The 20,419-nt window shown below is 35.0% G+C and overlaps 1 protein-coding gene across 1 annotated transcript in view; it reads left to right on the top strand.

The window, feature by feature from the left end:
* The window catches only part of Marchf6 (membrane associated ring-CH-type finger 6), a 71,040-nt gene that overhangs the window by 12,979 nt on the left and 37,642 nt on the right, over positions 1-20,419 (top strand). The window contains exons 2-10 of the mRNA XM_048814197.1: positions 4,110-4,206; positions 5,008-5,081; positions 8,146-8,289; positions 13,656-13,728; positions 14,143-14,146; positions 15,568-15,757; positions 17,096-17,157; positions 17,887-17,919; positions 19,244-19,295. Coding sequence (XP_048670154.1) covers positions 4,110-4,206; positions 5,008-5,081; positions 8,146-8,289; positions 13,656-13,728; positions 14,143-14,146; positions 15,568-15,757; positions 17,096-17,157; positions 17,887-17,919; positions 19,244-19,295 — 729 coding nt within the window. The remainder of the gene's footprint in view (positions 1-4,109; positions 4,207-5,007; positions 5,082-8,145; positions 8,290-13,655; positions 13,729-14,142; positions 14,147-15,567; positions 15,758-17,095; positions 17,158-17,886; positions 17,920-19,243; positions 19,296-20,419) is intronic.

The raw sequence follows: 20,419 nt of genomic DNA on the forward strand, positions 1-20,419 counted from the left end.
TATATGATAGAATTCCACTAGGGGTGATTTTCTTTCCCCAATTGAGACCAAGTTGTCGTTATTGTCATGTAATGAGACTACATAAAATAACAGATGGATTGATGCACTTGTTTTTCCTCTTGCAGAACTCCTGGCCCAGAATATGAATCATCCTTTTGTTCAGTGTATCTTAGCTGTATGCTCTACCCACATGTTAGTCATTTAGAAGCAGTCTTGGTTATCAGTTTGATTCTCATGGTATCACAATGCTTATGTTTGAGTATCCCTTACTTAAGATGACCCCAAAATACGAGAGTAGTGACGTTGGTAATCTCATTACAGTGTATTACTAAAATTGTTCTATTTTATTACAAATTATTGTTATTTTTTACTTTGCCTAATTATGAAGTAAACTTTATCACAGGTATATATGTATAGGAAAAATAGGGTTTGGTACTATCCTCAGTTTCAGATATCTCCTGGATTTCTTGGATTGTATTATCCTGTGGATAAGGAGAGAGTACTGGATTTCTTTGAATACTTTGTTTAGCTCTACTTTTTTTTCTTTTCTGACTGACATAAATGTTAGATTATAGTTATAGGGGTCTCCAAGGATGTGTTTTTTTAAAAAATATTTTTCATTGTATGGACACAATACCTTTATTTTATTTATTTATTCTTATGTGGTGCTGAGGATTGAACTCAGTGCCTCACTCATACTAGGCAAGTGCTCTACCACTGAGCTACAGCCCTAGCCCTATTTTTTAAATATATTTTCTTTCTGTTGTTCGATTATTTTCTTCTGTTGCATTTTCAAATTCACTGATTCTTTCCTCTTTCCTTTTTGTTCGGCTCTTAAGTCTATTTATATTTTACTTATTGTACTTTTGAGTTCTGAAATTTCTGCGTGGTTCTTTTTTATATCTCATTTCTTTGCTGAAGCATTCAGTTTCATTTCTTTCAAAATGTATTTGTAGTTGCTCATTAAAATATTTTTATGATGGATGCTTTAAAATACTTGCAGATAATCCTAACATTTCAGCGTTGACAATTGTTGTTTGCCTTCTCTCATTTAGGTTGAGATTTTACTAGGAAACTAGCTTTGACCTTGCGGTCTGATTAAGAAGCTCCACTTCCAGGGATCCAAGTTCTTATTCTAGACCAGCGTTAAACAGAGCTTGAGGCTTGATTTTAGATTTGTTGTGTTTTCTTAGTATTATGTTTGTTAGTTTGTCATTCAAAAGGATGGGGGTCTTTTAAAAGTTAATGTCCTAATTTTTGGGTCTTCCTAATTGGATATTCTGTCACCCCATCCCTGTCCTCACCCAGTGGGTATTCCCTTGGAGTGAACAGTGTCTCTGTAGATGAGCACCCTTGGAGCTTGCCACTTCCTTGATTCTACCACAACTTTACATTAGGACATGCAGGACTGAGGCACCTTGTTGGGGTTCATATTGTGTAATGTAATGAGCCTACCACATAATCAATCCTATGTGTATATTATTATCCTGTTGTTTTTGCCCTTTTTTGGTGGCAGTTTGCCAACAAGGTCTATGCTTGCCTTTCCCTAGTCCATATTAGGTAGCCAATCAGTTACCCTGTCCCCAGTGGCAGTCTTCATCCATGTTACCCCTGGCTGTGTCCCCACTGCCTTCCTCTACACTGTATCCCATGAGACATGCCTGAGGCCTGGCTGGGGGGATGGCATCCCATATCTGGTGTTGCCCACAAGTACTTGTTCTTGCACTCACCCTGCCTAGTTAGTTGATCCTTGCTCAAACACATGCCTGTATCAAAAATTAGTCTGGGGGTATCTAAGTACTTGATATGGTGATGTGAATGGCTTTGGTTGGCATTCAGCTCCTACCTGGATAACTGGTAATTTTTTAGTTAATTTACATCTGTGGTGCCATTGGCTCTGGTGATTGTAGATAACATAGATCAGTTGCACAACCCCATCACCCTGTCACATTTAGGTGGTGTTGCAGTGCCTTCTGTGGCCATGGAATGTGACTTGGAATATAGTTCATTCTGCAGAGGGAGCCTAATAAACTAATAACTCTATCCAAGGAAGGTAAAGTGGAGTGAAATTCTCTACTCTCAACCCTAGAAGGCAGTGACAAAGATAACACAGGACTCTGGAGATCTTGGAATAGATACTTTTTTTGAGGAGTTCCAGGAATTGAATTGAGGCGCTTTACCACTGAGGTACATCTCAGCCCTTTTTATGTTTTATTTTGAGACAGAGTCTTCTAAGTTGCTTACGGCCTTGCTAAATTGCGAAGGCTGTCTTTGAATTTGCAGTCCTCCTGCCTTAGCCTCCCGAGCCACTGGGATTACAGGTCTGCACTACTGTACCAGGCAGGGTACTCTAAATCTTTTAAGGAGGGTAATGTAATGAGCCTATCACATAATCATTGAGCCAGTGATTACAGGGTAAGTCTGGTGCTGACAGCCAGTTTCAGTGCCCTACATTGAATTTACTGTAGTTAAACGGCTTGTAGTTGATCCTGGCACAGGGAAGGGTTTGTTGTGAGGGAGCTCCTGTCTGTCTCTTGGGGCCCTCTTTGTTTTCAGCTGTTTCATTGGGGCTGAAGTATACATGTGGAGAAATTGTAGCATCCAGAGCAGCTATAGGCTGCCTGGATACCGTTGCTAGGAACTGTGGAATGGGAATGTGGTTCTGTTTTCTTTTGGAACTTGGTGGAGAATGATTAAGTATAAGGTGGAGGTATTAGTGTTGCACCTCTAGAGCTCTTAAACCAGTGTAAATCTTAAACCAGTGTAAGACCAACTGAAGTGAAAACTTTTGCCAAGGATGTTTTCATTACTCAAGGATGAAGGTGAAATGGGGAGGTTTAAAAAGGGTTAGGTCCCATGTAGTTTTGACCATAAAGGTTGGAAATGTCTTCTATAGACTCTGCCTGCACTTAATTTGAATCAATACTGGCAACTTCACCAGACTGTGCTATGGATGGAGTTGACTTACTGATAGCTTTCTTTGGATGGGATGTGTGACTTTTCTCTTTTGGTGGAGAGATTTGTCTGGTTAATTGATTAATAGCATGATAACCAGTTAACTGATCCTTAGCACTTGGTATCTCTCCGCTTTATCATGTGGCATCTGTCACCAAAGATTTAAGCAGCCCAAGTCTCTGACTCTTGTGCACATGGTCCTAGGTATCAGCATTTGGCCCTGAGGGATAACTGACTAGGTCTACATAAAAGTAATAACCAGATTTCAATATGTGGACCTGTGGAGGAGCTTTCCGAAGCAGGCTAGTGAGTGAGCGCGTGCCAAGGATCAGTTGTGGTTTTCTTCTGAGTTGTGTTGTTGGCCACCTCAGGCTAAAGAGCAGACAAATGTTTTTCTAAAGCTGCTTGGTGTGGGTGGTGGGGAAAACTGTCATTCTTTACATAGCTATAGATCCTGGATTCCCACGGCTTCTGCTTATGGTGGCCTCTGGTTTACCTCTTTCTGACTTGGCATCTTTGTGGTCTAGTTGTCTCAACTCTAAATATGTGTATTTTTTTTTAAGATGTTGATGGACCTTTATTTATTCATATATGGTGCTGAGAATTGAACCCAATGCCTCACACATGCTAGGCAAGCTAGGCAAGTGCTGTACCACTGACCCATAACCCCGGCGCCTATGTTTCTTGTTCTTGTGGAAGAGGTTAGGATAGGGATTTCTATTCTTTGTTGCCACCTGCCCTCCGCTGTTATTGATTTGAGTCCTCAGGTGTATTTTTGTGGAGCTTAAATTGTTAGGACTCTTTAAATTGCTAAACTATCAGGATTAGAGTTTAAAATTGTTAGAGTACTAATGGTGATTTGTTTTTGCATATATTTTTTCAATACTTATAGGAGAGTTTAGTTTTAAAGAAAATCAACAGTTTCTGTTATTTTCAACTTTATTTATGGAGCCAAGGAACAACTACCTTTGAATCCATTTTCAGAAAACTTAGTTTCAGATACACATTTGCATATCATCTTAATCATGATTGCCAGTTCTCCATGCTATTTTGCCAAGTGACAGATTATTGTTTTGACAAAAAATATTTTTGTATTGGTGGTCTTTAAAAAAATGTATAACCAAGAGTAATTCTATTTTTCTTTTTGTTAACAGACATATGTAGAGTGTGTCGGTCAGAAGGAACACCTGAAAAACCTCTTTATCATCCTTGTGTATGTACTGGCAGTATTAAGTTTATCCATCAAGAATGGTAAGTCATAATTTTAGAAAATTGTATAACTCTGAATTTCAGTTTTGTCATCTACACAAGAAGAATGATCATTTCAGTGAACTTGCTCTATAATTATTTTTAAAATTTTTGTTGTAAAAATTTGAAAAATTGGAAAAGAAATTCCCATAGTTCTTTAAGCCATGCTTGTTATTTTGGTATAATTATGAGTACCCTCTTGTTTATTTCTAGCATAGAGAAGTTATTTTGTCTTTGGGAAATATTTTCCTTTTTAAGTTTTCAGTGGCATAATAATAGCTTACATGTATGAAATACTTTGTATCAAGAACTATTTTCATGCTTTACACATCCTAACTAATCTTTACATGAGAATTGTGAGGTAGAGTATTATTGTTATATAGACAAAGAAATGAAAGTATAGACAGGTTAAATAACTTTTCTTAGGCCATGTAGTCAGCCAATTAGTGACAGAACTAGGATTCAGACCTAGTTACTAGGTACTAGTATTATCAACCAGTATTAAAACTGATGATGATGCTTGGGATTTTCTTATTCATTTAACTCTGAAGAGATTTTAATTTAGGTTGAATGAACCTTTTTAAGAGAAATAATATATGTATATATATATTTTTGTCTTTAGCAGTTGTAAATTCTGTAATCTTAGAAGGCAGATAAAGGTTTAAGAATGTTCTAAATTTGAAATTGTCAAAATTGTTAAAAGCTCTATAATATGTTAAGTTTTAATTAAAACAGAACATTAGTTTTCAGTGAAACTTCAGTTTGTTGTAAATATTGTATTTATCAATGTATTTGTAATTACAGCTTAGTTCAGTGGCTGAAACACAGTCGAAAAGAATACTGTGAATTATGCAAACACAGATTTGCTTTTACACCAAGTAAGTTCTTTAGATGTTTTCACATTTGATTATTACTGGCAGCAAAAGGTGTTTTAAATGATTGTAAAGCATCAATTTTTAATTTCATTGTCTTTGATAGTAATAGGAAAAAATGCTTTTTCATTTAGGAAAATATTTTTTAAAATGGTCATCTAACACACATGTTTTATAGGACTCTTTCCTTTTAATTATAGACAAGTTCAAGCATATACAAAGGTATAATGAATTCTCATGATGTACCCATCACTCGGTGTCACCTGCATCTCAACCCATGGCCTATTTTACTTTGTCTATGCTTCTTTATCTCCCCATCCTTTTTATTTATTATTTTTATCTGACCTTTTAAAAATAATCCTGTCGTTTATATTTTCATTTGTACATTTTTTTCAGAATGTGGCTCTAAAAATGTGAGGATTCTGTTTTAAAAAATACATATTACCATTATCCACTTAGAAAAGATAATGATGCCTTGAGTTCATCAAATATTAAGTTTGGACAATCTTTTGAGCTAAAATTATGTGTATATTAGAATAATAGTAATAAAGACAAAGTTTTAACTCTCCTTTTTTTCCTTGAGCCTGGATTTTTTTGGAGGGTGTTGGGTGGGAGGTGATTTGAACCCAAGGGCACTTAACCACTGAGCCATATTTGCAGACCATTTTGTTTTTATTTAGAGTTAGCATTTCGCTAAGTTGCTCACAGCCTCACTATGTGCTGAGGCTGGTTTTGAAAGTGCTATCCTCTTGCCTCAGCCTCCTGAGCTGCTTGGATTACAAGAATATGTCACCATGCCCAGCATAAGACTGACTTTTTAAGCTCATATTTTGTAAGCCTTTTGTAAATATTCTGCAGGTTTAAAAACTTTTAAGTAATTCCTATGCCTATTGATAAAAATCTAATATTACTCATCTTAAATGGAAGACTATACTGACAAATAATTAAAATTTGAAGTATAATTTTTCATTTTGGAATCTCAGTGTGTTGCCCTTCTCTCCAAAACATCTATTATGTTATTTTTTTTTTTTTAAAAAAGCCTTTTGTGCTGCTCAGTATAGATACTGTAAATTCATGTTAGTTTTACTTTGTATTTGACAAGTATAAATAATTAAAAATCCACATTTTCACTCTTGGAGCTTTATATTCATTGCCATCAAAAATGTCAACTATTTTGTGGTCTTTTATTTTTTTGTAGTGAATACTAGTTCTATAACTTTAAGATTTTTAGCAAACTAGTTGAATGTATTCATGAAGTTTAATAGGAAAATCTTTGGTGGGCTTCTTTTGAGTCCAAGAAATGCTGCTTTTGTATATTTTAGTTTTTATTTGATCTTTTTATGAGGTTTCCTTTATCTTTCACAAAACTCTATTATTACTGGCTGAGTGACTTGCTCTTTTATACCAAATATCCTGTTGAAGTCAGTGATTTGCGGCAGTCTGGCTGGGCACAATCAGGAGCCACTTGTCAAAAGAAACTAACTTTATTTTTAGAACCACACACGCCAAACAAAACAGCCTCTCAGGAAAAACCCTCAGAGCCTCAACTGCCACCACCGGCTTCCCACAAGCCTCTCTCTCCAACACAAGCTTCTCTCCACCTCCCACAATCCTCCTGCTCTTGAGGCCCATTGGCTGGGTCACGTGGGCGGAGCCAAAAAAGTCCCCCAATGTGCAGCTCCGTGGTCTGAAAGGGCAGGGAAACAGCCCAATGAGCATCACCGCAGAGGAGCCAATCAGCTAGATGTTGCTGGGGCGCTGTGAGCCAATCATCAGCTGGCAGCTGGAAGTTTGCTGGGGCCCCTTCCGGCTGTGGCTCTCAACAGTGATTGATGTTTGTATGTTGTAAAAAGTTAATTACCAGAAATTGAACCCAGGCCCACTGGATCTGTGAGCCACATCCCCAGCCCATTTTTGTATTTTATTTAGAGACAGGGTCTCACTAAGTTTCTTATGGCTTCGCTAAGTTGCTGAGGCTGGTTTTGAACTCAGGATCCTCTTGCCTCAGCCTCCTAAGCTGCTGGGATTACAGGTGTGCATCACTATGCCTGGACAAAATTTACCATTTATTTTTTTTTCCTTGAATGTTTGTGCTGCTGGGATTACAGGTGTGCACCACTGTGCCTGCCAAAACTTACCATTTATTTATTTATTTTTTCCTGAATATTTGTTTGTACTGTCTGTTTTTCTGAGTTACCTGTAGTGGAACTTTTGAATAAGCAGTTGTTTTTATTGGAAACATTTAAAAATGCTATTTTTCTAAAATCGGACAATTTTCTTTTTCTGAGTATGTTGAACCACATTTTGCAGAGAAGGGGGAAGATATGAATTTATCATTTAAAATTTTAAGTACTATGTTGAAATTAGGGGAAGGGTTGGCTTAATATAAGACTGTGGCTACCACATGAAATGGCTTCACTACAGTTGTGCTTTTTGAGTTCTGTGTCCTCATGCTTGTGTTTGGGGGAAGTTCTTTCATGATAACATGATATCAACTTCCCTTTTGTTCTTTCTTTTACCTGATATATCTATATCTCTATCCATCCATCCATCCATTCATTCATCCATCTATCTATCTATCTATATTGGTGGTATTGGGGATTACACCAGCTCTTGGATCACATATTCTAGGCAAATACTCTACCACTGAGCATCCCCAGCTCTTTGTATTTTATTTTGAGACAGGTTCTCACCAAGTTTCCCAGGCTGGCTTTAACCTCCTGAGTAACTGGGATTATAGGTGTGCCATTAAACTGGGCTCTTGACCTGATATTTTATGGCTTAGGAAACCAGATAATTATATTGTTTGAATGCTTAATCTTTTCTTCCTGTTTAGGCATTTTTTTCTTGTTGATTTCCATATTTTACATGTGATTTGTCTCCTAAGCAGCTTCTTGGGTAAATGTAGTATTGTTGTAACTATTTGATTAACTTTATTTTCATTGGAAAAATATTTAAGCACAATACATATATTGAACATTAAGATATTACAGTGTTTATTTTCTGTTTATGAATTAAGCCATTTTAAAATCCTCATGAAATCTTGTGTATGTTTTTCCCTCTTTTAAAGTTTATTCTCCAGATATGCCTTCGCGGCTTCCAATCCAGGACATATTTGCTGGACTGGTTACAAGTATTGGCACTGCAATACGATATTGGTTTCATTATACACTTGTGGCCTTTGCATGGTTGGGAGTTGTTCCTCTTACAGCATGTGAGTATTCCTGCCTATGTCAAAGTTACTTAAACATTGTATAACTACTTAATATTATAAGAAATGTTGCCCCAGGCTATTGTTTGAATGACGTTTAATTAGTTGGTATTTAATGTCATATTGATTAGGAAGTCTTGTTTAGGAAATATTCATCTGAACTCAGCATGAGTTTGATTTTCACTTGGTCCTGGGGATTGAACCCAGGACCTTGTCTCAGCTAAACATGTTCTAGCATTGAGATACAACCAAGAATGAATTTTTAAACAGGTCTGTTTCTTAAATGAATGTGAGAAAGAAGAATACAGTATACAGAGGTTAATAATGAAAGTTCATGAAAGAATTTAGAAAGTAAAAATGAAACCATAATTAAAAGAAACTCAAATTTTATTCCTTGACTTATACAGGAGCTTTTAAGGTCTCTAGTAGGTGGATTCTTTTGGGGTCTCCCCACCTCCTTTTAAAGATACAAGATCTAATGGTCCTGAGTAATTGGGAAGCTTATCTTTCAGATATAAGAAGCTCTCTGGATCTTGTATACTAACCAATCCACTTAGGTGATTATTGTTCTTCTTCTTTTCCTTAAAGACATTGAAAATAGTGTATGAATGGCAGAATATGTAGATATGATTTCTTGGAATTAAAAATAAGCAAGATTTTTAAACAAGTATGTAATTAATATTCTTATGTCTGCTAAAATAAAATTAACGCGATTTCCTGTGGAAATGAAAATATTGAAAGATATACCAAATAGCAGAATAGGTTTGTTGAATAGTGGATTAGTGAGACAGAAGACTTAGTCAAGGAGTTCTCCTAGGTTGCAATTAAAGAGACAAATGTTCCAGGTATGAGAAAAACATATTGAGAGATGAAGGCTAGATCTAGTTGTTTCAGCAACTGCTAGTAAATAGTTCTATTAAGGCAAAAGAGATAATGGAGGTGAGAAAATGGTATCTTTTTTTTGGCAAGAAAATGACAATAAATGAAAAAGGAAAAAGTCTCATATTCCTGAACAATCTCAAATTTTCTAGAGCTAGGGAGTATGGTAAAGGTATAGCAATGATGTGCGTCCACTTCTGGATTGTCCTACAAAGTAGAGAAAATCAGACTGCCATCAGACTTAAAATCATGTGTAATGCTAAAGGAAAGTCCACTTAAAAACTTAAAATTTGGCAATATTTTTGAACTTAAAAAATTTCTCATCTGAAAAGACAACATAGAGAAACATTTCATTAGATGTGAGGGTTTGGAAAGTTTACCGTTTCAAACTTTTTAATGAAAAAAAAAAAGTTTTAGAATATACTTTAAATGAGCAAGGAATCAGAAAGATGTGAGACTCAAACAGGGGTGGGCTGGGGCTGTAGCTCAGTGGTAAAGCGCTTGCCTCACATGTGTGAGGCACTGGATTTAATCCTTAGCACCACATAAAAATAGAGATACTGTGTTTATCTACAACTAAAAAATTAAAATAAAAAAGAAGTTCTTATAATTAAGCTCATTTATTGCTAATCTGTGATAATTAATAGTTCTTAATAGCTTGGTACTAAAATTCCAGGTAACCTTAACATGGAAGCAGTTGTAGGGAGAGCTTTTTAAAGTTGCTTGACTTATTTGTGAGATTATAAATTCTCTACATATAGATAGAAAGATGATGAATAACTGTGAATTAAGATGTAGGGGTATGCTGGGTGTGATGGTTCACATCTGTGATCCCAGAGGCTCAGGATGCTCTGGCAGAAGAATTACAAATTCAAGGCTAGCCTCAGCAACTTAGTGAGACTCTGTCTTAAAATAAAAAAAAAAAATTATAAGGGCTGGGGATGTGACTCTTGATTCACTACACTGTACCCAAATGTAAGAGTAACCAAACAATCCGTAACTAGACCCACACCTACACTGTGTCCTGATTAACCACAAAAGCATCCCAATTCAGTGAAGGAAAGATGATTTTTTCAGTAAACGGGATAGCATCAACCGGATCGCTCTATGGGAAACACGAAACGTATCATTACCTCAGTATGGCACAAAAATTAATTTGAGATCAATTAAAAGGCTGAGTTTGAATGTTAAAAAACAAAAAAATCTTAGAAAATGTAGACTACCCATAAAAGAAAATATTCATAAAGTCAACTTAGAATTAAGAACTTCATCTTCAGATGCCTTTAAGAGTAAAAAAGAAGCTACAGAGTAAGCGAAGATGTTTGCAATACATATATTCAACAGAGGACTTACATTATGAGTATATATAAAGAGTCGTAAATACACCAGAAAGAAAAAGGCTAGATAACCCAATTAAAAAGCTGAACAGGTGTTTCTGGAAAGAAGATATGTAAGTAGACAGTAAACACATGAAAAAGTGCTCACCATCATTAGTCATCAGGGAAATGCTCAAGAAGATAGTCACTAGAAAAGCTAAAATTCAAATGATTGACAGTCTTAAGTTGCTGCTTAGGAAGGTGGGACAACTGAAATATGTGTACATTGATGGGGGCAGTGTATACGTTATAACTGCTTTGGAAAACTGACAGTATCTACTAATGTTGGCTATTACAAATACCTTATGATGTAGTAGTTTCATTCCTGGGACTATAGATAATAGAAAAAAAAATAAGAGCCTTGTGTCCACTAAAGAATATACAAATAAATACAAGTACAACAGCTTTGCTAATAAATTGGTACCAGTCAAATCCTTTGAACAGTACAAATATGTTGTGATATATCCATACACAGAATATTATTCTTACATAGCAGTGTAAAACAGCTAACTGTTGTGACTGGAATAACATGAATGGATTTTGCTTCTTTGAGAAAAAGAAGCCTGACACACTAAAGAGTATGGATTATATGATTGCATGTACATGAAATTTAAAAAAAGGTCAATTTCATATATGGTGATAAAAATCAGAATAGTATTACCTTTTGCAGGTGCTGTTGACTGGAAAAGGGCTTAAGGGAACCTTCTGGGGAGCTAGAAATGTTGAACACCTTGCTTTGGATGGTATTTACCTGGATACATACATATGTAAGAATTCACGCAGCTGTTCACTTAAGATTTATGTAAAAATGTGTATCAGTTAAAAAGTAGCAAAATTTTATATAGAGTAACTGCTATAAGACTAGAAACAGGATTATCAGTTAGGGAAACAGCAAATGAAAATTGGATAGATCAGCTAAAGGTAGAAAAGAAAGGAAGAGAAAAACAGAAAGGGAAGTAGAAGAATAACAGATAAATTTAAATATGTCTGTAATCATAAGGGTTTACATTTTTTTTTTAATAATAAAGAGTGTCAGTTTGTGTACATATTATACTGCTTTACAAGAAAGAAATATAAGGTTAATGAGGTAGAAAAATAATTTTGTTAACAAATACTAACAAATAGCAGGAACCATGTTAGCTGGCCAGATATTATTCAAGATTAAAAGTATAATATCATTAAGTGGGACAAAGCATCATATTTTATATTAATAAAAGATGTAGTCCACTAAGAAAATAAAATTAAAGAACTTTTAAATACTAGAAAACAGAACTGTGATATATGTAAAGCATTTACAGTCATGATGGAAGACCAACATACCTCTCTGAAATCTGTAGATTAAATAGTAAGAACAAATAAGTCCTTAGAGGATTCTGGTAACATTTAACATGTTTGATTTCTATCTAACTTGTTTATATACACACTATGTAAAATTTAAATTACATCACACAGTGCTTATTCTATAACTTTTAAACTTAGTGATGTACCTTGGCTCTCTTTCCATGTAGTACATGATCTGCTGCCTTATGGTTTTTCTTTTTCTTTGTTTGTTTTGGTACTGGAGATTTAACCCAGGGGCGCTTTGCCACTGAACTACATTCCTAGCCCTGTGTATTTTTTATTTTGAGACAGGGTCTCACTAAGTTGCTTAGGGCCTCACTAAGTTGCTGAGTCTGTTCTTGAATTTTCGATCCTCCTGCCTCGCTACCTTATGTTTTTAAGGGATCCACAGCACTCTGTAGTAAAGAATCCTGTTATATATGAACTCATTTTCCTTTCTATTGACATTTGGTGTGTTGTCAGTTTTACTTTGTTACAAGCATATCTGCTTTGGATGGATATCTTATATACATATTAAGTAATTCCTATAATAGAAACTCTTCCTAACCTTCCATTTTGACTTTTTTTTTTTTTTAATATTTATTTTTTAGGTTTAGGTGGACACAATATCTTTATTTTACATTTATGTGGTGCTGAGGATCTAACCCAGTGCTTTGTGCATGCTAGGCGAGCATTCTACCACCGAGCCACGACCCCAGCCCTTGACTTGTTTTTTAAAAGTCACCATTGATGTCACTAAAAGTTTCTTGTGTAAGACTGGGGGTGGGGGGGACAAAAACAAAAAGACTCTAGGGAATTTTTAAACTAATATGCAAGTACTGGTTTGAAAGATAATCTCAGCATTTTCCTTAAGCCCATTTCCAAAGCTGTAGTCACTCATTATGTCTAACATTCTACCTTTCTGAATAAAGACATTTTTTCTTTTGTGACTAAGAGGATAAAGGGATGATAAAGCATTCACTCAGACTTCATCTTTTCCCTTCATGGGCTGGATTTAGTATATTCTCTATTTAAGGACACATGAATCTGTGCTTTTAAAAATTTGGGTGCCAGTTTGCTGTTTGTAGCATTGGAGCATGTATTGTAGTGAAGTATCTTCTTAATTTCAAAGATGTGTAATTCTAAAGCTGAAATATTTTATTCTTATGAATAGACTTAATACACTTTGGAATTCTAGATTTTAAAAAATTCTCCACATTATAACTTTAAAAACATTTATTTTTAATTTTTTAGTTGTAGATGGACACAATACCTTTATTTTATTTATTTTTATGTGGTGCTGAGGATCAACCCCAGTGCCTCACGTATGCCTCAGCTCTACCACTGAGCTACATACAGCCTTAGCCCTCCATATTATAATTTTAAAGATCTTTAATTTAGACTCCTCCCCTTTTCAAGCATCTAAGCTCATTCAATAAAGACAGTTTAGAGAGAATCTAAACACTGAAAAATATTGTATAGCATTTATTTTTTTTAATATTTATTAGTAGATGGACCTTTATTTTATTCATATGTGGTACTGAGAATGGAACCCAGTGCCTCACACATGTGAGGCAAGCTCTACCATTGAGCCACGATCCCAGCCCATAACATATTCTTTAGTCACTATTTTTATGCTTGCATGACCATCTTTTTTTAAAAAAATGTAGGATTTTGAGACTCACACAAAACTTGTTTCAGTGCCTTTCGCAGTGTTCCATTGTAACTCTTGATCTACTGTGATGAGTTTGTGATGCTGGTTGTGACTGTATGCCATCATGCCCTTTTTTGTAGGCCGCATCTACAAGTGCTTGTTTACTGGCTCCGTGAGCTCACTACTGACACTGCCGCTAGACATGCTCTCAACGTGAGTATTAAATCCGTGTGACAATGAAAGTTGTGCAAAATAACTTGTACTGTTTTTTTTTTTCTTAATTTTTATTAGTAATTTGAAAATAATTGTTTTTGAAAGTAATTTATTCTTTTGTTCCAAGGACAGTTATTCATACTTCTTATGCTAACAGTTATAACTGCGGAAGTAGCTAAAATATATAAATGATTCTTTTAAAACATAACCCCTTTTATATTTTAATGGCTCTCACACAGTTTGAGGTATTTACTATTTTTATAGGTTGAGAATAATTTAAATATGTTCTTGAGATTATTAGAATATACATGCTAAAAACTTGTCACTATGGCTGTCTCATTGTATCATAATTTGGTATTAAGCATTGTTGCTTGCCTTATGTTGGCAGGCTCCATATTTTCCCTGTCCTGATAGGCTTGTGTGCATCTCAGTGCACCTTTGTTCCACCACTGAATGCTAGAGGCCTGGTGGGGATGGACAAAAGAAATTGTTATCACAGCTTTTTTTCTGTACCCCGAATAGTGCTTTTTTTTTTTTTTTTTTTTAAAGGAAGATGTAAAAAATAATTTTTAGTGTCTTGCTTGCTGAGAAATTATGGGTCTGAAAATGTTATATAGATTAGCTGTTTGCTTGGAAAGGGAATAATTTATACTTTATAAAATTTTATTATGAAAAAGAGCTATATAGTAAATTAATAGCTTAATGTTTGCTTTTAGGACCTGCTTTTTTCTGTGTGTAGATTGATTTCATCAAAGTCTACCGTTTCGTTTTTCTTTTTAAAGTGTAACTTTGAAAAGCATAACAGAAAATAATACTATAAACTCGTGCTGTTCTTATGTAAGATTAACATGTTTATATTGGACCTCTTTAAAAAAAAATTTTTTTGTGTGTGTGGTTGTAGATGAACAGAATGGCTTTATTTGTTTTTATGTGGTGCTAAAGATTGAACCCAGTGCCTCACACATGCTAGGCAAGCTCTCTGCTACTGAGCTACAACCCCAGCCCTGTACCTTACATATTGAAGCATTTTATACTGCTTAGTTTTAGGATCCTCATTAAATCATGGGAGTTGCGGGGGTTTTCTTGTTTGTTTTGTTTTTTGCATTACTGAAGACTGAACCCAGTGCCTCACATAAGCTAGGCAAGTATACCAGTGCTGAGTTAAATCTTCAAATTGCCTCAGCTTCCTGAGTAGCTAGAAATATAGGTGTGCATTATCACACCTGGCTGGGAGTTGTATTTTAACTTAACTGTCATTAGCTACAGTTATATCTTCACATTTGATAAGTACCAGAACTTAAAAAGAGTCAGAGAAGGATGTATTTAGTAAAAAGTCCATATGTGCATTCTTACCCTTACTGACTGAGAAGAAATTAGAAACCATTTCCTTTAGTTTTTAAAGTGAAAATGGAATTAAGTTTTACATATGTATGTGTAAATTTTTAAGAAGGTGTTTTCGTCTCTGAGAAATAGTAAAAACAGGAGATAGATAGATGTCTTATAAAAAAGGATTACAGAATGTGTTCGAGATACCCAGATTTGTAAACTTACTTTCTATAATGCTTTGTGAAATGTTAATCCTTAAGTTAAACTAAGTGAATATGTGTACTGTAAAGTGAGTTTTTTTAAAATATATATACCAAGTTGATCCAAAATCAGATACATTTAGAAAAGGTGACTCTGAAGGAAAAAAAATTAAAAGATGACTCTGAAGGTTTTTATTTTTTAATGTTAGTAGGGTTTGTGTTTGCTAATTTTGTTTTTTTAAGGGAGAACACAATTTGGAAATGAAGCCAACTGATGAGTTAGCTAAACTTCTGGGCTCTTCTGTCACTATAGGCTCCAGCAGGAGGAAATGGTGCAGAAAATGTTGCTCCTGAGCAACCTGCTAACCCACCAGCTGAGAATGCAGTGGTGGGAGAAAACCCCGATGCGCAGGATGATCAGGCGGAAGAGGAAGAGGAAGACAACGAGGAGGAAGATGATGCAGGCGTGGAAGATGCAGCGGATGCTAATAATGGAGCCCAGGGTAATGGTGCTTTTGTGCCCTTACTCTTTCTTCAAGACCATATATCCATTGGGTTGAAGAGAAAAGGACTAGAGTTTTCAAATTGTAATATCATAAAGTTCTATTTCTAACCTATTTTTACTCTGACAGACCGTCGCTTATGGCTATGCATATGCATAAATATGTTTTTTTTCCTATGCAGTACGGAACATTTTGTGTTTTATATACTTATACAGAATTTTTTTTTTAAAAGAATATGATACATGTTTACCTCATTTCTCTTTCCATTTCCATTGATTTAGTACAGCTTGTAAAATTGGAAAAGATCTTGAAGTTTATGTTGCAGGACAGGTGCCATCATTTTTACCTATTTTTAATTTTCTAGCAGATTAAATTCTGGAATGTAAAAAGTAAGATCCAAGACTGGATCTGCCAATCATCTGTTAGTGGCTCACTGTCTCTTCTCTCTTCTACTGCAGAGTTTTCCTGTTAAGCACTCTATTGTCTCTGGATCCACTTGACATGGTGGATATTTGAGTGTTTCTGTGTGACAGACACTCTTTGAGATAACACGTACATAGTTGTGAACAGAACATTAGGTCACTGTCCTCAGGGAGTTTCTGGTTTAGGGAAGAGGTACACATTGGGATAAGTGTCATGCAGGTTGCTATATTATCTAAGGTTTCCTTGGAAATTCAGAGTAAATTACTTTTGACCTAAGATCTGAAGAGTGAGAAGAAGCAGGTTGTGTAGTGGGAACAGTGGGCCTTTGCAGGGAAAGATCAGAGGCTCTGAGAATACAACCTTTTCTTACTCCTAGTACCTTGTCGTCATCTCTCTTGGTCTGCTGCATTAACTGATAAGTAGTCTTCCTCTTTGCATGTGTGCACCACATGGTTCCTATTACTCTCCTGCCTATTTCAGTGCTTTTCCCACTGTACTAAGGAATAAAATGAAATCCAGATTCTACATTTCTTTTATGTGATCCCTGTTCACTTTTCATACTTATATCTTCCACTACTTTGTTCATCACTGAGAAAGTTAGAATCCTCTGGCTTCCTTCCTTTCCTTAGATCTACCATATTTATTCCTGATTCAGAGTTGCTGAAGTTTTCTTTTTCACATAACTCTATTTCTTTTCTAGCACTTATCACAGTCTAGTATCACCTTATCTAATATGTACTGCTTACTTTAAGGTATGTATTTTTAGGTAGCATTTACTGTGTAACAAGCAAATAGTGTGGAAAAATTTTAAATGTTATTTAGCTTCTCAATATGATCTTATACCTAAAAGAATGCATTTTATTATTTATAGTTCAGTTTCCACCCCTAATCTTTAATCTGCAATTATGTTTCCAGATGACATGAACTGGAATGCTTTAGAATGGGACCGAGCTGCAGAAGAACTCACATGGGAAAGAGTAAGATAAGATCTCTTCCTGTCACAATTCTGGCATTTAATCCTAAAGTATATTTTAAAATTGGGCATATTTAGATGTATGCACTAATTTTGTAGAAAATAATTACCAGATTTTTTTTTTTTTGTATAGAACATTGTACTATTTGTGGTAAAAATATAGAAACTGATGATTTTCTATTTTTTGTTCTTTATTATAAAGCTTCATAGTTTCACCTGAAAGTGTGACTTAAAAAAAAATTTTTTTTTTTTTTTAGTTGTATATAAACACAATACCTTTATTTATTTTTATGTGGTACTGAGAATTGAACCCACTGCCTCACACTGGCTAGGCGAGCGCTGTACCAGTGAACCATAACCCCATCCTGAAAGTGTGAACTTTTGAAAAACTAAGAAGCAACTTAAATTTAAGTAGTAAATTTAAATTTTCACACTTCATTTGACAAAATAATGTATTTTTATCATGAAATCTTGACTGGCTTTCTGTCCAATGGAAGAATTAAACTCATGGTGGAATTTTTTTAGATATTATATGCAAATGACTTGAAATAAAAGGACACCCAAAATATAAAACTCCGGTAGTCAGAGTTTTTTTACATTCCAAAAATGACAGGCTGTATTGGAAAGTAGTGGATGAAGGCTATATTTAAAGATACTAAAAGAAAACCTATTTTATAAGAGTAGAAATCTTGTTGCATCTTGAACTAATGCACACTATTATTATGTATTTTAGATGCTAGGACTTGATGGATCACTAGTTTTTCTGGTAAGTAAAACTATATTTAATAAAAGAACGGTGAATTACTTGTCTTAGTGATTCAATAACTTCAGATATATAGTATGTGCTCCTTTTTTATACTAAAGGTCAAAATGCCCTTTGGTTTTTGATTACTTCATGTTTGAAGACTATATTATATGTGTGTGTGTGTGTGTGTATTAAATTTTTTTAGTTGTCAGTGGACCTTTATTTTATTTATTAATATGCGGTGTTGAGAATTGAACCCAGTTTTCATGCATGCTCTACCACTGAGCCACAATTGCAGCCCCTAAAGACTATATTTTATGTGTTAAATATTGGAGAGGCATAAAGGTGTTATTATTTATAAAGGAAGGTATTTAATATTTGACTTTTAAAGAACTTATTTTTTAGTTGTAGTTTGATAAAGTATCTTTATTTTATTTACTTATTTTTATATGGTACTGAGGATCAAACCCAGGGCCTCGCACAAAAGCTAGGCAAGCGCTCTACTGCTGAGCCACAATCCCAGCCTAATATTTGATTTTGTTTAAAAAAGAAAATGGAGTCTAATATTAATGGTGTTAATAGAATTTGAATTCTTGGGCTGGGATTGTGGCCAAACAAACTTGAATTCTTCTAAAGTTCAGTCTTGTACTTAATGCCTGTACCAGTGAAAGCAAAACAACTTTATATTCTTTTACAGTAAGAACCATAGTCTGACCTTAGGTTTCTACTGTTTACTCAGCCCCACCCATCTTTACCTAGGAACTGACTAAAGGGTGGGTGATGTGGCTGGACGAATAGATGGATCAGCAGTCATTGTGGACGTGATCATATGGCCATGAGAGAATATGTCTCTGAGATAGGAACAAAGAAAGCCAGGGCATCAGGAGGAGAGGAGGGATCAGAGCAGGTCATGCTAGTGTTTTTCCAAGGGGAGGGAGCCGAACAACAGTGACCTTGCTGAAGTTATGAAAACAGAACGGACACTGAAAGAAGCGCTCTGCAGTTTACATTAGCGCATTGTTTGGAATATAATTTTCAGATTTTGCTTCACTTGAAATTTTTCAGTTTTTGTCTTAAATCTCAGTTTTTGTGAAAATCTATGGTTTATAAATTGGTTTGTTCTTTTATGTGTAAAACTATGAACTTTGAATTTTACTAGTCTTAGTTTTTATGAGCTATCAGAAAAATGAAAAGTTGTACAGTTTCTAGATGGAAATTTCAAAATTATGGAGCAAAATTTCAGTCGTAGTTATTTTCAGTATTTGATAGCTGATTAATGGAGTAGTTCAGTCAAATATGTCATATTAAACATGAACTCACTGTGCTTTGTTAACATTCTTTTTAGGAACACGTCTTCTGGGTTGTGTCTTTAAATACACTGTTCATTCTTGTTTTTGGTAAGTTGTGTTTATGCTTTTACTTTTTATGATCTAATGGGAGGACTTTGGCTTTCTAGGTGTTTTATTACAGGTTTTCATTTCATTAGTAATTTAGGAATATTAAGAAATACACAGTGCAGGTTTAGCAGCCAGATCCCTAGTAGGTTTGCTCTTTTTTCTTAATGATTGAGGCAACCCCTTTTTTAAGAATCTACCATGTTGCTTATTTTTGTTATAAAGAAAAGATAATTAAATTTTAGAAGAGCAAAGTAAAATTTGGCAAAAAGGGTTTGAAAAAGAACATAAAAGTTCATACCATGAACATTTTAAGGATTTTTTTTAACTATAGTGCCATTTCAGATTTTTCAAAATTATTATTATTGATTTAATATTTCCTAATCATCTTTACAATTCACAAGTTCCCTTAAATGTATTATTATTATTATTGTTATTATTATTATTATTTGGTATCGGAGATTCACTAATTCACTCAACCACTGAGCCACACCTCCAGCCTTATTTTGTATTTTGTTTAGAGACAGGGTCACACTGAATTGCTTAGTGCCTTGCCATTGCTGAGACTTGCTTTGAACTCACGATCCTCTTATCTCAGCTTCCTGAGCTGCTGGGATTACAGGCGTGCACCACCACTCCTGGCTTTAATGCCATATTATAATTGATTTGTTTGAAGATCCAAATATGGTTCACACATTACTTTTAAGACTTAAATTCCTTTTAATCGAGAGTATGCTTCTCTTTGCTCCAACTCACCCTATCCCATTTGCCATTGTTTTGTTGATGAGATTAGGTTAGCTGTACTTTACATTTACAGTAAGTGACATATTCTGTATGATATATTCACATAATCACATGCAACTGCTTCCTGGATGTCCTCTGCCCTCATCCTTTGACTCACATGTTTTCCATAACTTGGAAGTCAGATTTAAAGGCAAGATTAGATACCAGGATTAGTGAATTTATGACAGTTTCTTCACTGGTCACATTAATACTACGTTTGAGGCGATACATAGTGTTTATTTTTCCATTTTTTATTAGTGGACTCAGGAGATACCAATCCAAACTCCCCCCCCCCCCAGTTGTCCCGCTGTAACAGACACCGACTACATCACGCACCCCAGCCA

The sequence above is a fragment of the Marmota marmota genome, unplaced genomic scaffold (genome assembly GCF_001458135.2).
Source record: "Marmota marmota marmota unplaced genomic scaffold, marMar, whole genome shotgun sequence".
NCBI lineage: Eukaryota > Metazoa > Chordata > Mammalia > Rodentia > Sciuridae > Marmota > Marmota marmota.